This window comes from Phodopus roborovskii, unplaced genomic scaffold (assembly GCF_943737965.1).
Source record: "Phodopus roborovskii unplaced genomic scaffold, PHOROB, whole genome shotgun sequence".
Classification (NCBI taxonomy): domain Eukaryota; kingdom Metazoa; phylum Chordata; class Mammalia; order Rodentia; family Cricetidae; genus Phodopus; species Phodopus roborovskii.
Window position 1 is genome coordinate 7669243 of NW_026126541.1, and position 27978 is coordinate 7697220.

The following is a 27978-nucleotide window of genomic DNA, read 5'->3' on the forward strand; positions in this document are numbered from 1 at the left end:
TGCTCTCTTGAGCACTCAACTGGCCCTTCTCGGCAACTTAAAGCGAACATGCCAAACTGGATCCTACACTCTGCCCTTCCCACTTTTCTTACTAATCCTATGAAATCTTCATGTCCATCTTGTACAGAAAATCTAGAGATTTTCTCCAGTTTAAAAATGTCTCCCCACAATAGGAACAAGATTCAAGCTTCTAAACCTGGCTATGATAACTGACGTCCAGACATATTACCATTACATTTAATTAATTAAATGACATTGCCTGTGCTGCCATCTAATTTAGTTCTATTTGTCCCCTCAGAGAACAAGCAGACTATTATTTTTATTTCTGCTCCTTGAAGAACCCAAGCTTATCCCCAGTTTTTCCCCCGGTTCTGGGACGTGAATCTTTTCTTCGCATCTTAAACCACACACCCTACTCTTAAGCCTCAGTGTAACTGTGTTCTCCTCAACAGGTTGTCTCTGATGATCTTATCCCTGTACTGACCAGAGACTTCCAGCACATACATAACCACACTGTCATTTTCTGCATGGCATTCTTTATCATCTGAGCATCTTTAGTTAGTCTCATAGAGACTCTTTCATGGTCTTTAAATAATCTCACTTCAGTTTCTTTGCTTTCCTGGCACTAATTCAGATCATCAGCTACTAATTCTTTCTTCACACGGGTTTTCACCCTCCATGCTGGCAGCTGCCTTGGGTCTAACAGTGAAGGGTCTTTTCAGCCTGACTCATTTCCTTTCCCTAGACTGCCATCCCAGGACCCTCAGGCCCAAGGCGATGGCGCACTACAGACACTCCCGCCTTGCATCCGCCTTGCATGTCTCAGGTGTTTGGGAAAGACTTGAATTCAATAAAATCCTACTTTCAAACCTCTGTTGACAAAAGAAAGAGAAAGAAGGGAACAAATAAAAGAAAGGACAAATAAAGCCCCCCTCTCTCGAATCTTCCATGAAGCAGCGTCTGTGGCCTCTACATCTGCCCTTCACTGCAGAGACTGAACACAATTAGACCAGAGCTTTTGGCCTTAGTACTCTAGGGAGTTCATCGACACAAACTGCTGCTCTTTCTAATGAGCTATGAAGCTCCTCTACACAAAGCTCTCACTAGAACACTCTTGAACATCTTACTAGCTGGCCACCTTCTTTCTTCAAGCTTGTATTTACTCTCCTCCAGGCAATAACCAGCTCCAACCCTGAGCTCAGAGCATGAGGACACGGCACAGGGTGACAGATGTCTTCTTGTGAATCTAGTTACTGTTAGGGTCTGAATCTGAAATGTCCACTGCAGGGTCATGTGTTGGACGCTTGGTCCCGGCTTGTGCCCTATGTGAAGGCTGTCCAGCCTTTGGGAGGGGCTGGCTGGTGAGATGCAGACCCCCGGGGACAGGCCCACTCCTCTCTGCTTCCTGAGTTGTGAGCATCTGCTCAGCCTCAGGCTTCTATCTCACAGCCAGAGTTGTTCTGCATTACTTGCCATGATGGACTGAAACCGCTCTGAAACTGTGAGCCAAGATAAAGGAAAAATAACCACTACAGTGGCCTCCAGGGTTAATTCAAACACATCCATCTGGATTAGGACTATTATAATACACTACCCTAAGTGTCAGGTGTTATCTTTTAAAAAGTACTTGGGCTTGAACCTATGGCCTTGTGCATAGTAATGATCACTGAACCCGTTTCTCAGACCTCTTTTTTATTTTCGAGGGTCTTTATTCATTTGCCCAGGCTGGCCTTGATGTTACAAGCCTTTGCTTCTGCTGCTGAGCAGTTAGTACTGCAGGCTTGTGCCACCAGACCCAGCTCTACATCACACACTTCAGGGCTGATTCTTAACAGAGTAAGTAGCTGGACAAGTAGTGTTCCACAGCAGAGAAAACAAAATCACCACCGACATACTCAGGGGAGGTGAAGAAAAGCCCGAGAAAGAGTTGGCCATGACGTAATCAGCAATCTGTTGTAAGGCTAGTAAACCAGTTGGGTTGTGGCCTTTCTTCATCTGTTCTTGAATGAGGCATTCCAGGTCTTCTCGAAAGGCCTGTAACATACAAGACAACTGTGTGAGCACAGATAGCTCACACACAACTTGATGTTTATGCATAGGAACACTTTCTCCCAAGCCTCTTCTGAGGGTTTTTCCTATGCTGTTTACAATCAAATATGGTACATAAAATAACAAGTGAAGGCACTAGAAAAAGCAAGACACTCCCAAGGGAGAAACAAGTATTAGGCATTCTTAATCTCAAAGATATAATATCTATAGTAGACAGGCACAGATAAAACAACTATTAATAATATATCTTGAGCACTGGGGTAAACCAATGCCAACAGACATTTCTTGTTTTAAAGCTTCATCAGCCAAGTTAATTTAGTTCCTGTTCGAATGTGGTACCTCTCTGGCTATGGAGTCATTCACAGAAAAAAAAAAAAAAGTGTGCGTGTGTTGGTTGGTTGGTTGGTTTTTGAGACAGGGTTTCTCGGTGTAGCCCTAGTTGTCCTAGAACTCACTCTGTAGACCAGGCTGGTCTTGAACTCAGAGATCCACCTGCCTCTGCCTCCTGAGTGCTGGGATTAAAGGCAAAATTTTGTACCACCACTGCTTGGCAAAAAATTATTTCAAAACATAGGGAATTAGGTTTCCATTTTATGATTTCCACAGTAGTTCCTTTGAGGTTATTTCCATAAATGCTAATTTAAACCGACAGGAGCTATGTACTAAGTGTTCCTCCACATCCCCATCAGAGAAATCCCAAGCTCTTCTAACCTGGGCTCTCTATGTCCCTGTTCTGTATCTTTTTATCAGGAGTGGTGGTGGCAGAAAACATGTACATGTAAGTCAAAGCCTACGCACACCAAACAACAACTTTATTCTTGTAACTCTGGGGGTCAGGTTCCTGGGAATCAAGCTCGGAGACCCAAGCATGTTAGGCCAACAGTCTGCTCCCGAGCCACTTTCTCGGCCATTCTGGTAACTCTAGCTGTTAATATGATCCAACCCCAATCTTCTAATCTTTCAAATTAGCTAAAAAGTTGGTCTTGTCTTTCCAGCACATCCAATCCACTGTAACTTTGCCAGTTTAATCATTGCTTCTCCTGCTCATGAATATTTCACTTAAACATAAAAGTTCTTATAACTCTTTCTGAGACTGCTGCATGCACAGTAGGGAGCTTAGTAACGAGTGAAATTCAGTTTTCTCCTTGCACGTCAGTGGGAAAGGGCTGATGATGGTACCAATATAGACACTTTGGAGAAATGTCCCTTAGAAGGATCAGTTTCTTTTAGACAATGGCAGTCACATTCTTCAGAAAGGCAAATTTTTAAAAAAGTGATAAATATGACTGAGATGTAGTAATGCCTAAAGGAAGAAATAATAATAGCATACGATTTCATTTTGGCCAGGACAAATGAGGGTATAAGCAAATATAAAATGGGAGTGACTTGTTAGGACCAGGCCTGACTCAATGCTGTTCTTAGAACAATAGTTAAGAGGACTCCACATTCATGACCTGAACAAGCTGAGTCACCATGAGACACAACTCAGCCCAGGAAGAGGGTCATCCTTCCCGCAGGACCATGGGGGTCACAGCAGGAAGAGGGTCATCCTTCCCGCAGGACCATGGGGGTCACAGCAGGAAGAGGGTCATCCTTCCTGCAGTACCATAGGGACCACACCAGGATCTGGGTTCAAAGTACACGGGAAGTAGCTCCTGGTTTCTGGTGGAAATGTGGCGAGGAGACTTCCCTCTCTCCCACGCACAGGCATGCACACTTAGTGGATATAGAAGCCACTGATGAGACCCTCTGGATGGTACAAGCTTTTAAGCTTTTGGATCATTCAGGGAAAATACAAAAGCTAAAAGGAAGAAGCTATGCTTTCTGCTAATAAGGCAGGTGGATATTTGCATTATTAATTTAAAACTGCTAACAATGACCATATACGTGAGAATTCTGACTCCATGAAATAGTTTACATAATTGTTTTTGCTAAATATAAATCATCAGTACAATTATAAAAACATGTAATTGCATTTAAATATATGATTGAACCCAGATCAATCATCCCATAAAAATCCCCTAAGACATACTGCATTTATTAGAAAGCTCTGTCTAAGGCCCTGAGGATAAAATGTGTGAGCTGTGTGTGAGAGGGAGTGACACCCTTATAAAGATGAGCTAACTGCTGGGAAGAGAAACAGCTCCAGACACCGTCATTTATCTCTCCAGAACTACAGAGAAAGCTTGCACAGGTGGTAACAGGCCAATCTGTTCTTGTAAAACTCTATCTTCCCTTTAAAATAAAACCATTTAAACATTCCTCAGTTTAAAGCAGCTAGAATTAATACTCTTTGATTCAGTTTAAAAAGTACCAGCTATGATGTGTATCACTCATTGTATGCATCAGCTGTGAGAAGGGGACACAGTCTTTTATTTAGTGTCCTTGTCCTTATATTCTCCCACGAAGCTTTTAAGGTAGCTTCTAATAGACTAAAATGAACAAGAATAAAATAATTTAAACACAGGTAAGGGAAGTCAAGCTAATGAAAAAAGCAAAGCCAAGGAGGCCAGTAAGGAGCAGGAATGAAGTAAAGGTTTTAAGTGTCCACCATAAACTTGTACTTATTTGCTAGAAATGGGTTAAAATTTATCCACTCTCCCAAGGAATGCACAAGAATCAGGAAAACCTGCTCAGTGTACTGATATAATAGCTTCAAGGTTAAAGAGCAACTTGCGGCTCAAGAGAGTTTTTGTTAAAGTCATCAAAAAGTTCTGCTAAGTGAGACAATACAGCTTCACAAGCTTATCCAAGGTCACAACACAGGTAGTAAATGTTAGGGGTAAGGACACAGACAAAGTCTTTTTTGGTCAGTAAAAAATGTTCTCACTTTGGTGGTGATGCACACCTTTGATCCCAGCACTCGGGAGGCAGAGGCAGGCAAATCTCAGTGAATTCAAGGCCAGCCAAGTCTACAGAGTGAGTTCCAGGACAGCCAGGGTTGTTATACAGAGAACCCCTGCCTTGAAAAACCAAAATAGTACTCACTTCTATAGACCCCACAATGTAGTAAGCACCACCCTAAAACCCTGGATTATCTGTGGTGTCACGGGAGGGTGTAAAAGCTCTTCTGAAGTCAAGGAGTGTCCCTTTTAAGTCTAAATGGCTTCTATGTATTATAAAGAACGCTATTTTCAATGTATGTAAACATATCCTAGCCTTTTCATAGGGTTGACAATACATTAAGATAATTCTTTTACAGCTAAAGATTTAAGTTTTTTTTGTCACATATATTCACAACTCAATTTTTGTTTTATGTTTTTGGAAGGTTATTCAGATAACTACTTAGGTCATTAAACAGCAGTAACTGTATAATCACTACCGATATAAACTGTCCAGCTGATTTTTGAAAACTGTCACTAAACTTTCTCAACTTTCAAATATTAAAAGCACCAGGCATGGTGATATTTACTTATGATCCTCAGCACTTAAAAGGCTGAGGCTGGGGGTTTGCTGAATTCTAGGCCATCCAGCCTGGGCAACATAGTAAGACCCTATATTAAAATGAAGAAACCAATAAAAGTACTCTGTCTTTAAGATGAATCATTAACCACATCATATGCCAATAAAGTAATTCTCTGTCACAGACTGACATGAACACATGAAAAATGTCTAACGTATGCAATGACTTGCTTAAGGCTGCTCAGTCATAAGTAAAGGGGATAAAAACCTGAAGCTGAGTCTTCCCTTGGGCCGCGGGTCTTTCCCTGACTTCATCACAGCTGGGGTGCCCCTCTGCACCTACATAAGGCACCCTGGCACCACAGACTCTGAGTGAGCCTCCCTGCACTGGGGCATTGGGTTGGGTGTGGGTAAAGCAAATGAGCTTAGTGAGTGGATTACGGCAACCCTGGAGTACTAGGCGAAATGTCTGTCCTCATGCAGCAAGAATTCATCAGACACAATGAGACATTAGCTTCTAAGCAGGGAGCAAGGTTACACCCTGGCTTCTAAAGGGGGAGAGCCAACTATTAAGTCCCCAGTAACATATACACAAAATACCTGTGTAAACCTACATACAAACCCACAGCATAAACTGTATGTCCCCCCTCAGTAGAGCATTAACAAAGGAGGACCTGGAGATGGTACAGTCTATAAACAGTACAATTAAGCCAGAAAGCTATCAGAGTGACAGAATCTCTCCCTTTCTCTCTCTCTCTCTCTAAAGATTTATTTATTACGTATACACTGTTCTGTCTGCATGTATGCCTGCAGGCCAGAAGAGGGCACCAGATATCATTACAGTGTTTGTGAGCCACCATGTGGTTGCTGGGAATTGAACTCAGGACCTTCGCAAGAGCAGCCTGTGCTCTTAACCTCTGAGCCATCTCTCTAGCCCCAGTGACAGAATCTTTAAGACCTTCAAAGACTAGACTATCGTAACTATAGTCTTCAAAGGATTGCCATAAAAATACCATGTGTTTTCATTTAGCAGTTTATGTATAGTTTCCACAAAACTGACGTGCTGTGGGATAATCCCCTTGTGCACTGTAAAGACTTCTCACTCAAGTTGGTTTAATAAAATGCTGATTGGCCAGTAGCCGGGCAGGACGTGTAGGTGGGGCTACCAAACTAAGGATGATGGGAAGGAGAAGAGCGGAGTCAGGAGTCGGCAGCCAGACGCAAAGGGAACAGGAGATGAATATGCCATGCTAATAAAGGTACTGCCACATGGCAAACCGTAAACAGGAATATGGGTTAACGTAAAATGTAAGAGATAGTTAGTAATAAGCCTGAGCCATCAGCCGAGCATTTATAAATGATATTAAGCCTCCAAGTCAACTGTTTGGGAAGTGGCCACCAGGTATGTGGGAATAGGCGGGAGGGAGGAAGACTCCAGTTACACTGTTGTGTGATGTTCTCAGTGCACTCTGACAATAATGCTTTCAGTCAGAGGCTGGAGCTAGCCGCTGGCTGGCCAAAATTAACCACGGAGGTTTTGGAGGACTGTGGACAGATAGGAGACAGTAGTAGGGTGGGATGAGAGGGGATCTCGACCCTTTCGGAAGGAGGAACAGAAGAGATGGAAGGTGACTGGTGTCTTCCCAGCTTCTCTGATCATTCAGGTCCTTACTCCAATATCTGACTCCCCAGTTTTCTTTTCTTTTTCTTTTTTTCTCTTTTCTTTTTGAGACAGGGTTTCTCTGTATTGCTCTGGAGCCTGTCCTGGAACTCGCTCTGTAGACCAGGCTGGCCTCAAACTCACAGAAATCAACCTGCTTCTGCCTCTGCCTCTCGAGGACTGGGATTAAAGGCGTGAAAGACCATAATATTAAATTTCATAAAATATAGACAAAAATAAAGAGAGAAAGCTCAGTTGGTAGGGCGCCTGCCACACAAACATGAAGACACAAGTTGAATCCCCATAACTTATATAAAAAAGCTGGGCATGCCATGGGTGTGGCAGTGGCATGAACTGAATAGCTGCGTAACGAAAAGCTCTCAGTTTGTATGTGAGGCCTGCTCCACAGAGGGAAATGCATGCCTGGTACGGTAAATGTCACCAAGAATCCATGACAGGAACTCATAGGTCCCAGGCGTGAGCCTACTACGTTTATTTGATAAACGAACATAATATCAAACTATGCTATAAATATGAATCTACCTACAGACTAATACAGTTCTCGATCCTCATTAGAGAAGTCTCTTTGTACTGCAGATGGCTGTTAACTTACAGTGGTCAAAGCGCAGAGGAGAAATGTCAGTAGGGGGCTTAGCCGTAAGTGGGTTACCTACATCACACCTCCTCCCCTCATGCTTGGAGAAAGAGTGTTGAGAGCCAGAGGCTGGCGAGGATTTGGGTCAGTATCTTCTGGACTCAGCAGCTGAGGGAAGAGTCTGCTTTCTTTGCGAGTATGGGCCTTGGTGGTTGACCATGCACCTATGTTTGGTCTCCACACGGATCTGCACATAGGCAGCACAAACTGGACTCCATGTGTTATATAAAAAAGAGGGTATGAAATCAGAGAGGGGTAGAACACGGGGGTTAGAATCAGAGTTAGGGTGAAGCCTGGGGGATTATTATAATAAAAATTTTGGGTATGGGAGAAATTCTCAAAGAATTAATAAGACATTAAAACAACAACAGGTGTGGTCACATGCTTGTAACCCTATTGCAGGGGATGTGGAGACAGGAAATGTCTGGAGTTTGCTGGCTAGCCAGCTTAGCCTACTTGACCAGTTCTAGGCCAATTAAGAGAAACAACCTGCCTGCCAAAAAAAGTGGGCAGTGAACAGCATCTGAAGCTGTCTCTGGCTTCTGTACACATGTGCTCATGCACACACACACACACACACACACGAGCACCTGCCCACTTACACAAACACGTACATACTGACCTGATGCAATTATTTTAGCTAATGCTACAAACAACAAACTACACAGGCAGATTTACAGTAATATCTACCCCAGGAGAGTTAGCTAACAGAGTACTGTTAATGTTAAAGACATTAGATGAACTCTGAGTATCTACTTCTCGATATTGTAATTACTAGAGAGGAAAACTGGGTGTGTAAGTCCCAGGGTGTGGGGGACTCTCACACTTGCTCCCTGGGTAGGTACCCTACAATTATTCAATTAGATCTCTCCTAAAGCAGGATTAAGAGCATAGTAACTTCATTAGAATTTTTCCATTAAGAGATGTATTCATTTGGAAATGTACACCATTGGTCCTGTTGCGGAGAAAAAACAAACAAATTATATTTCCCTCTGGATGGACTCTCCTACACTGGTAATATAAATAGTTTATAAAGAATACTTGCAGCTTTAGTTTCCCAAGTGACCAAAAAGAATACGGTGATTCTGACCAATTACTCTCATCAAGTCATACCATTAACACCCAGGCATTAGTCACAATCAATCATATACTATGCAAATGCTCTTGAAGTTTAGTTTCATCTATGTTAGAAATAAGCACAAGATATTTCCTGGTTGTTTTAAAATACTATTTGTGTCAGGTGTTTAAGCTACACTACTATACTTTTCTTGTTTTACAGATTACTACCTACATGTACTAACCAGTCCAAATTGCTTCCTATGGTGGCAAGGCTTAGGACCAAGTACTGTTGCCCATATTAAGCAGGCAGTTTAAGCAGAAGGACGATACTCAAATGTTTATTACTCGAATCCCACTTAACTAGTGACATATCTACCTACCCATGCATTCGGAACTTATTAGATACCTACACAGTTCAGTGTGTTGTCTGCTAGCTTGTCAATTTATATGTGTTTTTTAACTGTGGTGAAGTACCACTCACGATCCAACAGTCCGTCCTGGGCACTCCCTTCGTTTTGATCACATTACATGTGAGGAGTACATTAGTCAAGGAGAACTTGTGGCTCAAGATTTATTATTTTTAATCTTTAATTATGTGTATCTGTGTGTAGAAATGTGCAAGTGCCCACGAAGGCTAGAGGCATCAGGTCTCCCTGGAGCTGGAGTTACCGGCAGTCAGTTGGGAGCTGCCTGATGTGGATGCTAAGAATCCAATTCCGATCCTCTGTCAGATTAGTAAGAGCTCTTAAGCGCTGGGCCATGTCTCCAGCCCTACATTGATAAAACCATGATCTAAAATAGTTTATTCACTAACACTGTTTCTAGGCCAGTGTTCATGCACATGAGTGTGTGTGTGTGTGTGTGTGTGTGTGTGTGTGTGTGTGTGTGTGTGTGTGTGTAGATGCTGGCCATGGTGGAGTTGGGTCTCTCCCTCACCATAGCTTCCTGCAATCCAACTCAGGTCATCAGGTCTGTGCAGCAAGCGCTTTTACCCACTAACATCTTATCAAACAAACAAACAAATCAAACCTGAAAAGAAGCTATGAAATTCCGAAATAGTTCTTTTCTTGAAAGTCAAAGCAAGACAAATTCTCTTTTATTTCTTCTATACCCACAGCTTTTAGACAAATTCTTTGTTCTTTTATTTTAGGTAAAAGAATAAAGTGCTATTTTTGGTATCCAAATTTACATATTTGCGTTTACCTATAATGTCTTATTCCTAGAAATTCTCCTTGGGTTGGGCTAAATTAACTTAAGCAACAGAATGTGAAGATGCAAAACAAGAGGAGATTTGTAAGTGGAATTTTTTCACTGGTGGAGGCTTTGAATGGTAGTTATAGGTTAAGAGAATGGCACCTAGGTTAAAACTCCAACCCACCATTCAAACAGGCTATAAAACATTCAGCCAATTATTTAATGTTTCAAACTTTCAATTTATTCACCTGTAAAGCAGGGATATCAATGTTTCTTTGAGTTGTTTGGAGGATCATAGATTGGTATACATCCATAACAGGAACCTTGCATACAATAAGAGTTGAATTTAAAAAACTATACTTCGCTTGCTTCTATTAGTTTCTCTGATTTTGCTTTCTTTTCAAATGACATGATTTTGAATAGTTTATAAATCTGTTTAGAATTTATGTTTACAAACATGAATTAACAATAGCTTTGATTTATTGATTATAAATTTGTCTAATAAAACAGACTCCAATCTTCTTAGGAGACCAACAAAAAAATGTAAAAGAATTACAGAGACAGAAACACTGCAAAACTGTACTGAAAGGAAGAAGGTCTGTGAGAAGGAAGCAAGCTGAGAAAATTGCAAACATAACTACCTTTCAGGGAAGGGGAGCATGAGTCAGGCAGTGGGGTCAGGAGCCATGGCGACACACTCGCAGTGACTAGCAGGCCGAGTTCTCACCAAGGGAACTCCTACATGTTCCCATCCCCCAAACTCCAAACTTTCCTGGTGTTGAAGAGTAATGTCTCTAACAGTTACTTAAGCCTGCCCACCAATGGATCCGTGTGGGGAGAAGGACAGATAACGTGGCTCTTTATGTTAATAGACTGAGAGGAACTAAACATGACAAGTTCTATCTAAGGAATCATTCTCCAAGGACTATCTACCTCTGAACCAAATTTAGATGATGAGATTCTGGATTCAAAGGAACGTTAAAGCGTGCTAAGACTTTTAGGGGATGTTAGGAGAAGAAAATCAGAAAATCAGTCCTGGCTAAAGGGCAAGCTGTGGTCCTTTTCAAATAAACTGTGACCAGAGTGGACAACTGTCCCTCCAAAAGATGAACTCTATAGCCCAGGGTAGTGGCACATACCTTTAATCCCAGCACTTGGGAGATGGAGGCAGGAGGATTACACCCACATGTGTGCACACACACACACGCAGTCAAGCAGCCTTAAAGAAAGGTCTATGTGACAAGGAACTGTGCTCTTTTGCAAACAGCTACAGAAGTGATTCACCTTAGCCCAAGCAGAACCTCCAGATAACAGCAGGCTGGGCAGGGATCTGGACCGCAGTTCACACGGAAAGCTGCTGTGAGCCGCGACCACTGGACAACATTGCTTCTGAATTCCTAACTCATAGGAATTCAGAAGGAGAGGAAAAATGAATACTAGCTGCTTTGTGTTACTTAATAACTAGTAAAGGCCACGCTGTGTTTCTCCTTTGTTAAAAAGTTTCTGACCCTTTAAAGGGAAGGTCAAACCACTGTCTCAAGTCCTGGCAGAACGCAAAGTTTACATGCTTTCAAATTTTTCATGAACAAATTTAAAATTCATCAGGCAAAGCTCTAAGAGGAAGAAATCTACCAAAAAAAAATTATTATTATTTTAGCCTCTTTCTGGGTAAAAACTAACCATTCTTTTAAGTGAGTAGATTAGTGATGACCTATACCTGTTCTTTAAGTTCCCAAGGTTATAAATAAAATTAATGCTTTAAACATAAATTAAAAATGAAAATATATGGTATAAAAGTAAAATATTCTCAAAGTTATGGTGTCTTTAATGGAGGAATACCAGAAAAAAAAATCTGGCATAGAAATACAGTTAAGTTTTTTTCCATTTAAATTTTCATTGACTGGTCCTCTGGGACATTTAACCTAAAAAAAAAAAGTCAATATTTTACATTCCTGAATAAAATTTGCTCCTGACTTCATTTTTTCCCATTACTTTACAGTGTAGATTACAATAATCACTTAGAGATTAGAGTTAGTTCTTTAGGCCTGAGTACAGCAAGGCACTGAGCATGTATCCATCATCATCATCTCTCTGGTTAGTCTCTGCTCATCTGAAAGGCTCTTTTAAACTGGCCCTATACTCAGAAAATTCTTCAAAGCTTGCACTGCTCTGTAACTTGTCTTCTGATGCTTTCATCAAGGCCACTGGCACAGTTAAAGTACTTGGAATGGAATTCCCCCTTGGCTTTGGACTCTACTCCTGTGATTAAATTCACAAGGGCACACAACAAAATGACTTTCCAGGCCACGCCAGGCTCTGGATGGCCTGTGCTTATTTTAGCAGCTAAACTGGAACCCTAATATAACCCTAACCTAGATACCATGTGCCTATGTGTGCTAACTGCCTTAAGAGTCCTACCATCTTTATTATGTATAAACTTATAAACCCATTTTGTTTCTCAAATCAAGCAACTCTATCATTTCCTGTCACTTTAAGTGACCTGTGCAATTTTACTATAGCACTGGAAAGATTTAACAGATCACTTCAATATGATGTAAATCAACTGCTGTGCTGACAAAATTTTCAGTTTAAGTTAAATTTATAATCCACTTTTAGCCTAGTCAATGTGGCACATGCTCACCTGTTAACAACAGGCTATGACAGTACAGGACTTCTTAAGATCCTGAAGCCCTTCTGTTCTGTTGTGAGGGTGAAGTAAGGGACCCAAAGGGGCACATAAACAAGCACATCGATGCACCTAGCTTGTTCCCATGACTTGAGTGTATTCACCTCTGTTCAGACGATGTCTTAACTGGGTATACTCACGCATTCAGTAGAACCCTCTGTCCCTCTTTAGAAGCAATTGCACCCAGAAAACACACAAAGACAATGTACATTGCTGAAATACCAGTTTGGCACACACATTTATAGACGAGTCCATTTTCTTCCTTTAAGCAAAAGCTTGCCCTTTCTCCACTCCCTTTCACCTGAAGGAGTTTAAGCTATCCAATCATGTTACATCCTGGGCTCCAAAGACAAAGAAAGGCTTATAATGACTTCAACTCACAGGACTCTGCAGGATCTGAGTAACTCGCTTCCTCTGCTCCATCATATTGAAGTCTTGTCGTAGATCAGGAGACATGTTCCTCTCTCGAAGGTATTCTGGATCACTTTCATTGATTCGGTCAAAGTATCTCTCTTTGTGAGGCATGCTGGGAAGGGGAGGAGTAGTGACCACAGCTTGGCTGGTGTCTGAACTCATGCTTCAAGTCTTGTTCTCTACATAGCAAACACAAAGACAGGAGGACATTTATCACAACACCTTACTAACATTTTACAGGAGCCACGGAGAACTTTAAAAACTTTTGGAACACTTACACTTTCTTTTAAAAGTAGCTTTAGGGCTGTTCTTACAGAGAATCCAGGTTCAATTCCCAGCACACACTAACCACTGTCTGTAACTCCAGTCCCAGAGGATCCAACGTCCTCTTCTGCCCTAAGCACCAGGCATATATGCAGACAAAACATCCATACACATAAAGTAAAAAATAATAAATAAAAAATAGCTTGAGGGAGGCCTGGTGGTAGAGAAAACGATCCTAGTGCAACGTGGCCCTGGGTTTGATTCCCAGCACTTAAAACATTTAAGAAGGCAGCCTCTCCACAAATACCGGAAAAACTTTTTCTGTAAACAAAAACTTTTTATTTAAAAAACATTTCTTAATAACAACAAAAGAAAGAAGCATTGTAATACTTAACTGAATTTTTAAAGGAAGCAATGATCAAAATACCCCAAGGTAAAGTGCTGCTCACTGATGGCGACATTAGTGATCCCCTAACGGGTGCTTTATGTCAGACCAGACCTCTGCCCCATTCAAGGGTCCCTACATTTCTTAGTGGGTATGATTTACTGATGTATGAAAGACGTATGGCTGGAGGTTTTTTGAAATGATTCAATAACCTCTCAAGAGAATGACAGAACTGTGAAGGTTGTCAGATTATACCACTTGAGCAGATGGCATTTTATACTCCAAAAAGGACACAATGAAAACTTTCCAGAAGTCAAGCGAACAGTCGACTGCTATCATAACTGTTACTGACACCCAGGATAACACAACTTTATACCATCGAGACTAATGTATTTGAGTTTACTCCATTCCCTTCTTCCTCAGTCTGTGGCAAGTACACAATGTAACAACAAACTTTTCCTGCAATTTTATACATAAGCACATTGTTTTGCATTTTACTAAAATGTCACGGTATAGAGTCTGAAAGTTCCTGGGATAGTTTGAGAAGCACTGAACTGCAGTAGAGATTTAATTCTAAAGGCTTTGGGCAAGACAGCACTAAACTGGAGTAGAATTAATGGTAAGGGTTGTCTGGGGTGGGACAGTGGTGATAATTGCATAAATCTGCAAATGTACCTACTTAGTGCTACTGGAAATGAGCACTATCAGTTAAAATAGTCAATGTTATCACAACTTTAAACAGCTCCAAAAAGTACATCAACTTACATGTTAAACTATAAAGCATTCCGGAAGGAACAGTGTGTGCGTGCGTGTGTGTGCACGTGTGTGTGCACATGTGCGCATGTGTACGTGAAACTGTTACCAGAATCTAGAGTATGGCAGAATTCTTTAACATCAAAACCATGACTGGACTCTACCAAAATTTAAAATGTTTGTCTGCAAAAAACTGTTAAGAAAATGAAAGAGACAGCTCGGGGATGAAGAGCTCTGGCTGTTCTTTCAGAGAATTACAACACCCCACACGGCGGCTCACAACTGCCTATGACTCCGTTCCAGGAGATCCTAGGCCTCTGCCCTCCAGCCTTCTATAGCACTACAGACAGACCTACACTTGCACATAACTTAAATAAAAGTAAAATAGAGTGGGAATGAAAAGACAAGGAATAGACCACGAGGAAACTTAGACCACGAGGAAACGACACATGTAATAAAGGACTATGAAGAGACTACATATGAACACCCAAAGGGGAACAGTAAGCAAACAGATACACAGGTGACAAATAGGCACACGGAAAGATGTTCAGCATCACTCACTACTCATTGGGGAAACATAACGTGGCAATAATAACAGCACTACACAGATCATCAGAATGGTTAAAATGAAAAGTGACAACTCTAAATGCTGGGAAGATGTAGAGGAATCAGAACCTCATACACTGTCAAGTTGTAAATGGTACAGTTACCATGGAAAAAAGTCTGATATTTTATTGAAAATATGCAACTACTATACAACTGGCAGTTATATTCCTGGCCATCTATCCCAGAGAAAGAATGAGTCGCACAAATCTACACATAAGCCCTGAGAGCAGTTTTATTTGTAGTAGCTCAGAACAGGAAATAAGCATCGCGTCCTTCAACATATCAACAGCTAAGATAAGATATATCCAAATGCAGATGATTTCCTAGCAAAACAGGAATGAACTGCTTGTATATGCAAAAGCCTGTATAAATTTTCAGTGAATTAAAGTGAGTATAAAAGCTAATCCCAGTGGTTACACAGTGCATGGTTCATTTACATAAAACCCCTCAAATGACAACATTGTTTAAGTGGAGAGCAGACCAGAGGACGGTGTGTGTGAGAGAGAAGACGGTATGCTCCGGAGGAGTTAGGATTCAATGATGCATTAAGTGAACAAGAGCAAAACTAGAAAAATCCGGAGTGGGTCGGCACCAACAATACTACTATGTGGGTACTACAGCACAGTTCTTAGCCAGTGTTTTAATTTAGGATCTCATACATGCACATAATGTTTTTTGATCAAGTCCCCTCCCTTTCAATCTCTTCCCTATCACGCCTCCTTCCATCATTTCCTCAAAAGCCACTGAATCTACTCCATGACTCCAGTATTTGCATGTGTTCAGGGCCATCTATTGGAGCAAGGTTACCCTCTTAGGGGCCACATCTGTGTAGAAACCTTTTTCTCTCAGTAGCTAGGCCTGGGACTGAGTGACCCCCATCCATGGTGGGAATGTGTCTGATACTACCCTCGTCCCATGCGTGCTGTCACAGCCACTGTGAGCTCGTATGTGTAATTTTTCTGTTATGTCCACAAAACTCTTGTCCACTGTTTCTGGCTCTTGGAGTCTTTCACCTTCTTCTGTAATGACCCCTGAGCCCTGGGAGGGGTGCTATACAGATGTCCATCCAGGGCCGACTACTCTGCAGTCGCTTATTCCTTGCGCATTGAGCAGCTGTGGGTTTTGGTGTTAGCTGTCATCATCTACTACAAAGATAAGGTTCTCTGATGAGGGCTGAGAGATGTAAAAAGGTAAGGTTTAATTCTACACCAATGGTGCCAGGCATGAGTTCATAAGAAGAGGGCTTTACATCCAACCAGAAAGAGGCTGGTTACTCCCATCACATGTGTCTTGCCAAGCAGACATTACAGCTCTCAGGGTAATCTGCATAGGATTGATGATTACATTTCTCCTCTGTTAGCATGCATAGCATCTCCCAGCACTAAGAAAACTAGCCAGTTTTCCAAGTTGGTGACAGCCTAATTTCTCCAAATCCAAAATGTTGTGTCTTCAGCAATAGGGTCTTAACATCAAGTTTTGGAGGGTAACCAAAGCAATGTTTGGGAGTCTACGGGACCAACAACTCAAAGAGATGTAACCTAGCACTGGGCTTTTAAAAAAATTAGCCTGTGATGTCTGGGAAAGGCACTTCCTTCCACCTCCTCTTACAGGATAATTTCAATCAAACTTTTGATGTATTATTGCGGTAAATAAGGATCAGGATAAACAAATAGGCCGAATAGATGTTTATTCAGGGAGAAATAACTTACAACCTAGACAGATGAACACCAGGAAATTCAACCCGATCCTCTCCTGTCCGAGTCACGCCAGAAAGAGAGCGCCTTCCTGGCCCCCTCCGACCTCCTTCCACAGGTCACTTCCGCCCATGGCTCCACCCCCCAATGGGCGTGGTCAGTGCCACAGAAGGACTATCTCACTACAATTCCCCTTTTAGTCTAAAGAAAAGATTTAGGCTTAATACAAAACTATATACAAAACAGTGAATAACAAGTGTGCTCCAAGAAAAGGAAAATCGAGAACAAAATGACCTACATATCTAGTCCTAGGGTGAGGGCATAATGGAGTATAATAGAGTTGTCCTAAGCTGGAAAACGTCAGTCTAGTACCTAATATATCTAACTAGGAAGAGAGAATAATAGTTGTGATAGTTTAATCTTCAACCTCATCAAGACCTGAGAAGGAAATTAACAATACTAGAGTAGACAGGAAATGCGGATGGACAACTTCCAAAAGGTGCAGCAAGGACAGAAACAGCAAGCCACCTGAACAGTCACCCTAGGTCTCACAGCGATGTTGGTACACCCAGATTTGGCTAAGGCCAAGAGAACTTGACAGATCACAACAAAAGCAGGGAAATAGAATGGCTGTCTTACCCTGACTTGGCAAGGTCAAGCAGTCTTCTATATTTGTCTCCTGCAAGCACATAGGACTGCATGTCCAAATCAGTGGTCAAGGTGGGGGCAATTCTATGCCCAACAGGCCATTAGCTGAGGCGAGATTGAACTCCAGCAGGAGCAACAACAGTGTCCAACATATTTTCGGGAAAATGCACGGTGCTGTCAGGAGCAACAGTGTCTCATGTCAATGGAGTACTAATATTAAAACATTTAAATGCCATGTTCTGCATGTCTATGAAGGATTGAAGATTAAGCATCTATATCTGACTAATCTCATAGGTACAGGAAATGTGAGTGAAGATAATCTGTAATACTCGGGAACTTAGCTAAAAAGACTGATTAAAACTTTCCTGAGTAAAGCAGGAACAAATACTTAAACAATATAACTATTACATATACATACATGTAAATCCCTAAAATAGAGGTAGAGTATAAGTGTCAAGGCAAGAGGTAGAACTATAAAGGGCAGCAAGATAAATATCCCAAATTGTATCAATATACAAAATGTCTTGAATACAAGAAAAGTATACATACATAGAATATGGTAAAAAATAATGTGCATAAAACATTATAAGTGGAAATATTTACGTGGGTTCGAATCCCACTTCTGACACCAGATATTGCGGTAAATAAGGATCAGGATAAACAAATAGGCCGAATAGATGTTTATTCAGGGATAAATAACTTACAACCTAGACAGATGAACACCAGGAAATTCAACCCGATCCTCTCCTGCCCGAGTCACGCCAGAAAGAGAGCGCCTTCCTAGCCCCCTCTGACCTCCTTCCACAGGTCACTTCCGCCCATGGCTCCACCCCCCAATGGGCGTGGTCAGTGCCACAGAAGGACTATCTCACTACAATGTATGTGGATGTAAGTTTTGGGGAAGCCTTTTCAAAGGTCTTTAGTGTCATCTCTCTCCAGACTCCCTCCTCTCTACTGTCTTCCCAGCCCCCAACCCACTTAAGTGTGCCAGTTTTATAAGATGTTACTAATGGGGAAAACCGTATGAAGGACACGCAGGATCTCTGCTGATTTTAACAACTGCACAGCAGCTACAGCTATCCGAAAACCATTTCAAAGTTTATAAAATTAATATTCTATGAGTGTTAAAATCAAAACGAAGAGTTTCCATTTCCATTAATGCAGTGTACGCTCAACTCTGCAGTAGGGTAAAGCTTATCCTATGCCACTCTTCAGACATTTTCAGTACCAGAAAGCACTCTGATACACTTTAACCAAACAACTAAACTGCATCTGAGTGATGCACATGAACCCTGTTAACAGTACCTGGAACACAGGACCAAAAACACTTCTCATGGCAACTCAAGGAGTTGTAGAACGCAAAATGTGGTTATATAACAGCTTTTCATATTTCAATACACGGTTAAAATATGAAGCCCCTTGGGGCATCAAATGAAATGCAGCATTAGAGGGAATAGGCACTTAATAGCTAGTGTTTCGATCTTAGTACCAGTCAGCAGATACAGCAGGGGAAATATTAACTCAAGCGTGTGCTTGATAGGAACCTGCTCTGTGGTCAGAGCAGTTTAAATGTGATGCTTTCCATGAGGGCTCTCACATAGCTACATGTGCTTGAAATGATCTAGGAATTTCGGCTGATTACTAGCCTAAAAAATTTAAATAAACTCTAAAACTTTCCATCTATGTACCCCTTCCAACCAAAAAGCAGCCTACTACACAGAACTGGACTATGGATAAAGAGACTTTCACGTGTCAGCCATGGAATGCACATGGACTGGCTGGCTCATTTACTACTCATAATTTTATGTGTATACATTACCTTCACATTACAGATAAGGAAATGAAGTAAAAAAGCTACCAAGTGATTGATAGGGATTTGTGATAGGTCTATTGAAGCTCGAAGCCCATGACCCTAATCAAGGAGTCTGGCAGGTAGGTTCTTTTTCAATGTCAGTTCATTATTAGTGTCGGAAAGCCTTGATCTCTCACACACACACAGAGTACCGTCTCTTGAAAGGGACCTCTGTACCCTCTGGCTCCCACGCCTCCTGAGGAAGGGACACTTCTGTGATGGGGTCTCCACTCAGCTCCGAACAATTCACTGAAAGCACGAATACTTCTAGATTGAGGTAATGGCTGATAAACTTTAGCTCCGAGGTACTTCTCTTTAAAACTGACCACACCTTTTAAAATTTTCATACACATCCATCCAAGCATGCTTGTAGTAGTTACGAATAATGTGCATCTGTACTTAAAAACAATATAAACTAGCTGGGTGGTGGTGGTGCACGCCTTTAATCCCAGCACTCAGGAGGAAGAGGCAGAGGCAGGCTGATCTCTGTGAGTTCAAGGCCACCCTGGTCAACAGAGTGAGTTCCAGGACAGCCAAGACAGTTACACAAAGAAGCACTGTCTCGAAAAACCAAAACCAACCAACCAAACAAAAAACCCAATATAAACTAGTGTAAACCAGTGTGCAGACAAGTATCATATTCTGGGAGGAGTGCTCTGCCAGCTGATAACATAAAAGGAAAAGACGTGTGGCAGTCAACACTGTAAACTTGTCGGCCCTATGGGCTTTCCTCTCACGGAGTCTTTGGCTATGCAGTAGCAGGGCAGTGAAATGAGTCAGTGGGTAAAGGGGCTTGCTGCCAAGGCTCACGCCCTGAACTTGAAGGAAGAGCCGGCCCTGAAATCTGGCCTCTGATCTGCACACATGCATACAAGTAAATGAGTGCAATGACAAGTTAAAGAAGGTATTAAGCGAATGGGGATTTATAGTGGCAGAGTACTTGCCCAGCAGCACAAGGCTCTGAAATGGATTCTCGGGTCTGTATGGGGGAGGGGACGGGGAGGACACCGAGAATAAACAAAACTCTACAAAGTCTCATGCCAAGTACCCGTACAGCAAAGTGTAGACAGGACAGGACAAGACACAAATAGATGCGCTACTCTAGAGTGGAAGCTTAGAAAGGAGTAATTCACAATAAGAAAACATTTTCTACTGTATTCACAGAAAACATTAAGATATCTAGTGAAATGTGACACTTTGATGGTAACCCTGGTGCTTTCTATTTTAATGTCTTTTTCCCCCCTTTTAAGGAAATACTGATGACACTGATTACTGATTTATTAGTGGGTTGTGCCATATGGTTTCAAAGTGTCGCTCTAGAAATTCTAAAAGAAATACCAAAAAGAAAGATGTACGTGTGTGTGTGTGTATGTGTTATGACACACAGAGAATAAGAATGTGTGTGTGTGTGTGTCTGTGGTGTGTGTGTGTGTGAGAGAAAGAGAGAGCGGGTATGTGGTATGACATACAGAGAATGTGTGTGTATGTGTGTGGGTGTGGGTGTGTTCTGTGGGTGTGTGTGTGTGTGTGGTACGACACACAGAGAATAAGAATGTGTGAGTGTGTGTGTGGTGTGTGTGTGTGTGGGTGTGTGTGTGTGAGAGCGGGTGTGTGGTGTGACATACATAGAATGAGTGTGTGTGTGAGAAAGAAGAGAAAGATGATGCCTTGATTTTTTTTTTTTTTTTTTTTTTGCACATATATGTGTGGATGGTTAGGTCCATGCATGCAGAAGTGTGTGTGCTATTGCATGTATGTGTGTGGATGGGGAGGTCAGAGGTTGGCATCAGATGTACCCTGTGGTTGGATCCCTGGGGCTTGCTGGCTGCCAGCCTAGCTCCAGGTTCAGTAACAGACCCTGCCTCAGCTGGGCAGGGGGTGCTCACCTTTAATCCCAGTACTTGGGAGGCAGAAACAGGCAGATCTCAGTGAGTTCTACGCCAACCTGGTCTACAGAGCGAGTTCCAGGACGGCCAGGGATACCCAGAAACCCTGTCATCTTAGAAGGGGTGGGGTGGGGGAAACCCTGCCTCAAAAGAACACGTCAGACAGTGAAAGAACAGGTCATTCTGCATGCACATATATCCACATACATACATCCATGGATATCACACATGCACAATCCCCAGCTCACAAAACAAACACAAAAAATGAAGTACTAACAGGTTGAATCATGAAACAGCATGGAAATGAAAGAAGCCAGTTACCACAGACCACACATTTACATGAAACATTCAAACAGGAAGGCCTGTCGAGGCAGGATCTGGATTATTGGTTGATTAAGGCTGGGAGAAAATAAGGGGTGGCTTCTAGTAAGATTGCTTCTAAAGAATGATGAAAATGTTTTAAAATTATGACTGTAATTGTACCGTTCTGTGACTAACCAGGCTGGGGTGTAACTCAGCTGGCAGAGTTTGCCTAGAATACTCAAAGTCCCTGGGTTTAACTCCAGCATCATATAAACCAAGTGTAGCCTGTAATCCTTGGGGAGTGGAGGCAGGAGGATCAAAAGTTGAAGGTCATCCTTGACTACCTGGCAAGTTCCAGCATAAGCCGGGCTATTTGAGAACCTGCTTTAAAACAACAGCAAAGAACCAACTCATATCCTTTAAACGCATATGATGTATGATTTATATCCCCATAAGATTACCTTAAAACTCTCACGAGAGAAGCTCCTGACTATCTTGCAGATTTGGAGTGAGGCTCTATGCAGGGTCCCCACCCAGCAAGGAACTGTTACAAACTGCACTTGTAACTCCTAATTAGCCTGCTCATAGTACACCTAGGAGGCTATAAGCAATTCAAACAAAAGGACTGCTCATAACAAGTCTTTCCACTTGGAGTAATAGTATGTCAAGACTTCAGAGCGGCACTTGGTTAAGAAACAAGGCTGTTACTATGGAATGGTGAGGGCATTTAAAGTTCTAGAAAACAATTCAGTCCCGTACAGACTGTCACAAACCATACTCTTAACCACTGAAGTTTTATTTAAGTTTGAAAGGACACGAGTTGCTTCTATCTGCTAGCCACGGTGTCACACACAACCAACAAACAATGATGAAGACACGAAGCTGAGGAAAGGTAAGCAACAATGCAGATGGCACTTTCTGTGTCCCCGAAGAGGGGTCAGCCCACCCCACAGCACAGCACCGCACCGCACCGTACAGCACCGCACCGCACAGCACAGCGCCGCACAGCACAGCGCCGCACAGCACAGCACCGCACAGCACAGCGCCGCACAGCACAGCACCGCACAGCACCGCACCGCACAGCGCCGCACAGCACAGCGCCGCACAGCACAGCACCGCACAGCACAGCGCCGCACAGCACAGCACCGCACAGCACCGCACCGCACCGCACAGCGCCGCACAGCACAGCCCAGCACAGCGCCGCACAGCACAGCGCCGCACAGCACAGCGCCGCACAGCACAGCACCGCACCGCACAGCACCGCACCGCACAGCACCGCACAGCACCGCACCGTACAGCACCGCACCGCACCGCACAGCGCCGCACAGCACAGCCCAGCACAGCGCCGCACCGCACCGCACAGCACAGCCCACCCCACAGCCCAGCACCGCACCGCACAGCACCGCACAGCACAGCCCACCCCACAGCCCAGCACCGCACCGCACCGCACCGTACAGCACCGTACAGCACGGCCCAGCACAGCACAGCACAGCACCGCACCGCACAGCACGGCCCAGCACAGCGCCGCACCGCACCGCACAGCACAGCCCAGCACAGCGCCGCACAGCACAGCGCCGCACCGCACAGCACCGCACAGCACAGCCCCGCACCGCACAGCACCGCACCGCACAGCACCGCACCGCACCGCACAGCACCGCACCGCACAGCACCGCACAGCACAGCCCCGCACCGCACAGCACCGCACCGCACAGCACCGCACCGCACCGCACAGCACCGCACCGCACAGCACCGCACAGCACCGCACCGCACCGCACCGCACCGCACCGCACCGCACACTACACTACTACAATGACTGTTGTTGCTATGCCAGTTTTCTTGGACTATGTTGGATTTGAAGATCATATTTTGCAGATGAGAGCAAACTGTATGTCAAGTACAGTGCTCAAGGTATCATACACTAGTTCAGAATCATAGTGATGACATTAATTAGTTACACGTCACTTTCAAATTATTCCATGGCCTAAATTTACTTCTTCAATGAAATTTAAGTGAACAGGGCCATCACACCATGATTGTTTATATTTAATAAATGCCGTTGAATACAGATAATGTTAAAGGAAGGGCTAAAGTCCAGTGGTTAATGAATGGCCTTATTTGTCTCTCAATTTAGTAAGTACAAAGAGATGCAGGAGTGAGATAATTATATAACGGTTTGATCTAAATACCAAAGGAACATGTTTTTCCTAAAGTGCTAAGTTATTAAAGATACAGAAATGCCCATTAACATTTTATTAATATTATGCCCTTTCTCAGTCTTTAAAGACTTGGAAACAAAAATCAACCAGAGATTAGCCCAAATCTGCATTTCTCCAGATTGCATAACAATGAAGAGGTATCAATAATGAATATACATTCAGCATGAGCATGCGCAATCCCCCAGAACAGGCCATTCCCATCACCCTGTAGCATGTCCTCATGACCTTTCACCTTCTATACTTGGCTCCTTTTCCCAGTAGTGCTCAATAAAACAAGCGAATAAACTTCCTAAGAGCAGACAGTATTAGGAGATGGGCAGACTAGAAAGTGTAATGCAAGTGACAAAAAAATGGCATCATAAAAACATTCCAGTATATTCTAAGCAAAAAAGAAAAGTATGCAGGGCAAGGAAGGGCCTTTATCTGAAAGGTAGAGAAGATCACAAAAGCACTGCTCAGTATTTTGGAAGTTGCAGCTGTTTAATCTTACAGATAACTGCTTTGTATCACTCATAGGCTTATCAGCCAAATGTGCAAATTTCCATTTTATCTCCCAAACTAAGTAAGCATCAGTTTGAAAGCTTGAGGGCTTTATCATGAAATGAGCTTGGAAGAGACTATGTTGCGATCTACTGAGTACAATACACCACACAAATGAGGGGGTGAGAGAGGAAGCCAGGTAGGCGATACGTTCCTGGAGATGGAGGAAGATGAGGAGTTTAAGGCCAGCTGGGTTAACACTGACTCAAGAAAAACAACACAGAGATGAAGGGAAACTTGGCTTATAATGAGGTAAGGTGTGGTGGCTCATGTCACACAGTGAGTTCCATACAAGCCTGATCGATAGATAGCGTGTGTCTGTCAAACGAGGAAGGGAAAGGGAAGTCAGGGGAGAGATAACATGGCTCAAATGCCCACAGGCCTGACACCCTGATTCTAATCCTGGAATCCCACAAGGTGTCAGGAGAGAAACAACTCTCTTAGAGTTGTCCTCTGACCCCTCCCCACACACACACACTCACACACACACTGCGTGTACACATACAAGAAAACATTTAAAACCACAAAACTCAAAGAAGGGCACAGAATATAAACTTATGTATACACATGCATACTGAAACTGTAATCAGTAATTCACTTTTTTGTAACCATACACTTTCTTATATTCTATATAGATAATCTCATTTATCCTGATGAACATTCTCTCTGTATATTTCCCTAGTCATCATTTGTTCTCAACATGGAGTATTTGGGAATGGTTGAAGGGGGAAAAGACTTTTCCTTCCCTAAGAAAGTTGGCAGAGACCAGTAGATTGATGACTTGAGTCCCTTGGTATCAATGAAATTGTAAAAAAGTGAGATCCAGGAAACAATCCAGAATGTTCACAGCTCATTATAAATGGGGGTTTATAAGGAAAGGAATCACTGGAGATTCAGGGTTTAGACAAAGATTCACCAGCCCTAGTCTCTAGCAATACCTCAAATCTTTGGCTCATTACCCCAGTTACTCCTCCTGGGGATAAGGATCAACTCCCACATACTTCATGAACTTAAGTCTACTTAAATATTTGTGCAGGACTAAGTTTCAAAAATCAAAACTCCTTGCTTTTGACATTTTCTTCAGTTATGTTTGAAGTCAAAATTTACTGCTAAGTATTACTGCAATATCCAAACTCAGCATATAATTTTTTTAAAATCAGTATTAAAAATACAAGTATTAGAAAAAACTTCACCAAACCCTCATTTACATTTTTTTGTTTTTCGAGGCAGGGTTTCTCTGGCTGTACTAGAACTAGCTCTGTAGACTAGGCTGGCCTTGAACTCACAGAGATCTGTCTGCCTTTGTCTCCCAAGTGTTGGGACTAATGGTGTGCGCTGCCGCCATCACCATCTGGCTTACATCTTTCTTAAGCTACAATTTTTTTGGTTATTTGCCTTTTAATAATTTTTTGTTGTTGTTGTTGTTTTTTTGCCACGAACTTTCAATCTTCTTGCCTCCATCTCCCAAATTCTAGAATTATGGGTATTCTCAAAAAAATTCCAGTTCTATTTCATTTGAAGAAAGACACAAGGCACATTACTAAAAACATTACTTGACCCCAAAGTAGAGACGTGGGTTGTTACCATCCATTGCACTTCCTTCTGAGTTTCGTTTCTAAGGTGGCCACTGTCATCAGTGGAGATAGGAGATGGGTGGACAGAGGGATATGAGACAAAGCGCCTTACTTCAAGACGGGGAGAAGGGTCTAGAGAAACTGCTCAGCAGTTAAGAGCATGTGCAGTTCTTGCAGAGGACCTGAGTTCCATTCCCAGCGCAACACTGGGCATCTCACAACGGCCCATTAATTCCAGTTTAATGAGAAATTCACTTTGTCTGCTTCTGTGGCACTGACCACGCCCATTTGGGGGTGTGAAGCCAGGGACAAAAGTGACCTGTGGAACTAGGTCTGAGAGGGAGGCAGGGAACGTGGAGAGGAGAGCATCCGGTGGAACCTGCTGGTGTTCGTCTGTGTAGGCTATTTCTCCCTGAATAAACATCTGTTGGGCCTATTTGTTTAACCTGGTCCTTATTAAACCGCGATATTCCAGGTTAAGGGGATCTACAGGATCTGACATCTGTAGGTACCGACAGACATGCACATGCATGTGTGTACACATATAATTAAAAATAAGCTGGGTTGGTGGCAGTGGTAGCACATACCTTTAACCCCAGCACTTGGGAGGCGGAGGCAGGCAGATCTCTGAGTACAAGGTCAGCATGGTCTATAGAGCCAGTTCTAGGACAGCCAAAGATACACAGAAAAACCTGTCTCAAAAAACAAAATAAATAAATCTTCAAAACAAAAGTGGAGAAAAATACACACAAAAAAATTTAACAGAGACACTGATCTATTCTAGTATTTCAGCTAGGGACTTTGGCTTTCTTTACCATAACTTACAAGACACAGCTGCTAATATCAGCTCAGTTTTACTACAAAGGAGTCTGACTTGGATAGGACTATCCAGCCTTGATATAACCACAGCTCCATCTGCGTTCTTCTTGGAAGTCTAGTGCTGGACCACAGGAGTGCACTCATTAAGTGCAGCGACTAGTGCCTAGAAATCAAGTATTTTTTGGTGATAAGCTGTGAGGACAGAAACCTGGTGATGGTTTTTAAGCAAAGTCCACAAGAAGACATTCTCAATTATCCCAGAAGTGTTGTTGTTTATTTTTTTCACAATGCAGTTTTTCAAATCTTAGATTGCCAAAAATGTCATCCTTGGGATAAGTTTTCCTTTACATTTTATTGTTACTTTGTGTGTGCACACGCATGTGGCAAGGCAGCCTGCAGGGGGCAGAGAGCAGCCTCAGGGGTTGGCTCTGCTACTGTGGGCTCTGGGGTGGATCACAGGCTGACGGGTTTGTTTAGCAGGTGCTTCCGTCTACTGAGCCATCTTGCCTGCCCTAAAGCTAAAGTTTGATATCCCACAGCAAACAGATAATTCCTGACTTAGAATGGGTTGCCTTACAATTTTTTAACTTCACAACACTGAGAGAGTAATATATTCAACAGAAATGGTACTTTAAGTTTTGTCCTTTTTTATAGTCCTAGTGCTGTACAGTAGGATAGTCTCCCTTTTTCTCAAGTTAACCAAAACCTTTATTAAGTAACTTCTGATATCAGAAAACCCATTAAACATAACATATTGGTGCTTTGGCTAGTCTGTGGGATATTTCTCTCTCTCTCTCTAAAAAAAAATTTTATTTTATTTTATGTGCATGGGTGTCATGTATGTCTATGCGCTGCACGCAGGCAGCAGTGTCTGGGGTCAGCAGAGGTCAACAGAGGGCATTAGATTCCTGGGACTGAAATTAGAGACAGTTATAGATTGCCAGGTGGGGGCTGGCAACCAAGAGCAGTCAGTGCTCTTAGGAATGGAGCCATTTCTCTGTCCAGGGCTGTTTTCTCTTGCTACTGGGCCGGCAGTAATCCATTGCTCTCAGTCAGCCATCCAACCACAGTCAGTATACCAAGCTGCTCTGCTACTGTGTTTGCTATGAAATGCATTTTCAGTTTATGACGGACTTATAGAAAGTAACCCCACCATAAGTTAAAGAGCATCTATACTGAGTTGGATCAAGGGCTGTCCCCAAGCTCTGTTATGTCCTGAGAACCTCTGAACATGACCTTATTACTACTAAGGAAAGGAAAGCTTTGGACAGAGGAGGCACACGTGGACAAAGGGCAGGCGACGAGGCAGCAAGCCACAA

General features: G+C 42.7%; 1 protein-coding gene across 4 annotated transcripts in view; it reads right to left on the reverse strand.

The window, feature by feature from the left end:
* Positions 1-27978, reverse strand: part of Add3 (adducin 3) — a 112598-nt gene that overhangs the window by 19728 nt on the left and 64892 nt on the right. For all 4 annotated transcript variants that reach the window (XM_051200007.1, XM_051200004.1, XM_051200008.1 and 1 more), the window contains exons 2-3: positions 13087-13298; positions 1896-2034 (exon numbers count right to left, since the gene is read on the reverse strand). In XM_051200007.1, the coding sequence (XP_051055964.1) occupies positions 1896-2034; positions 13087-13281 (334 nt within the window). In that variant the 5' untranslated portion in view covers positions 13282-13298. The remainder of the gene's footprint in view (positions 1-1895; positions 2035-13086; positions 13299-27978) is intronic.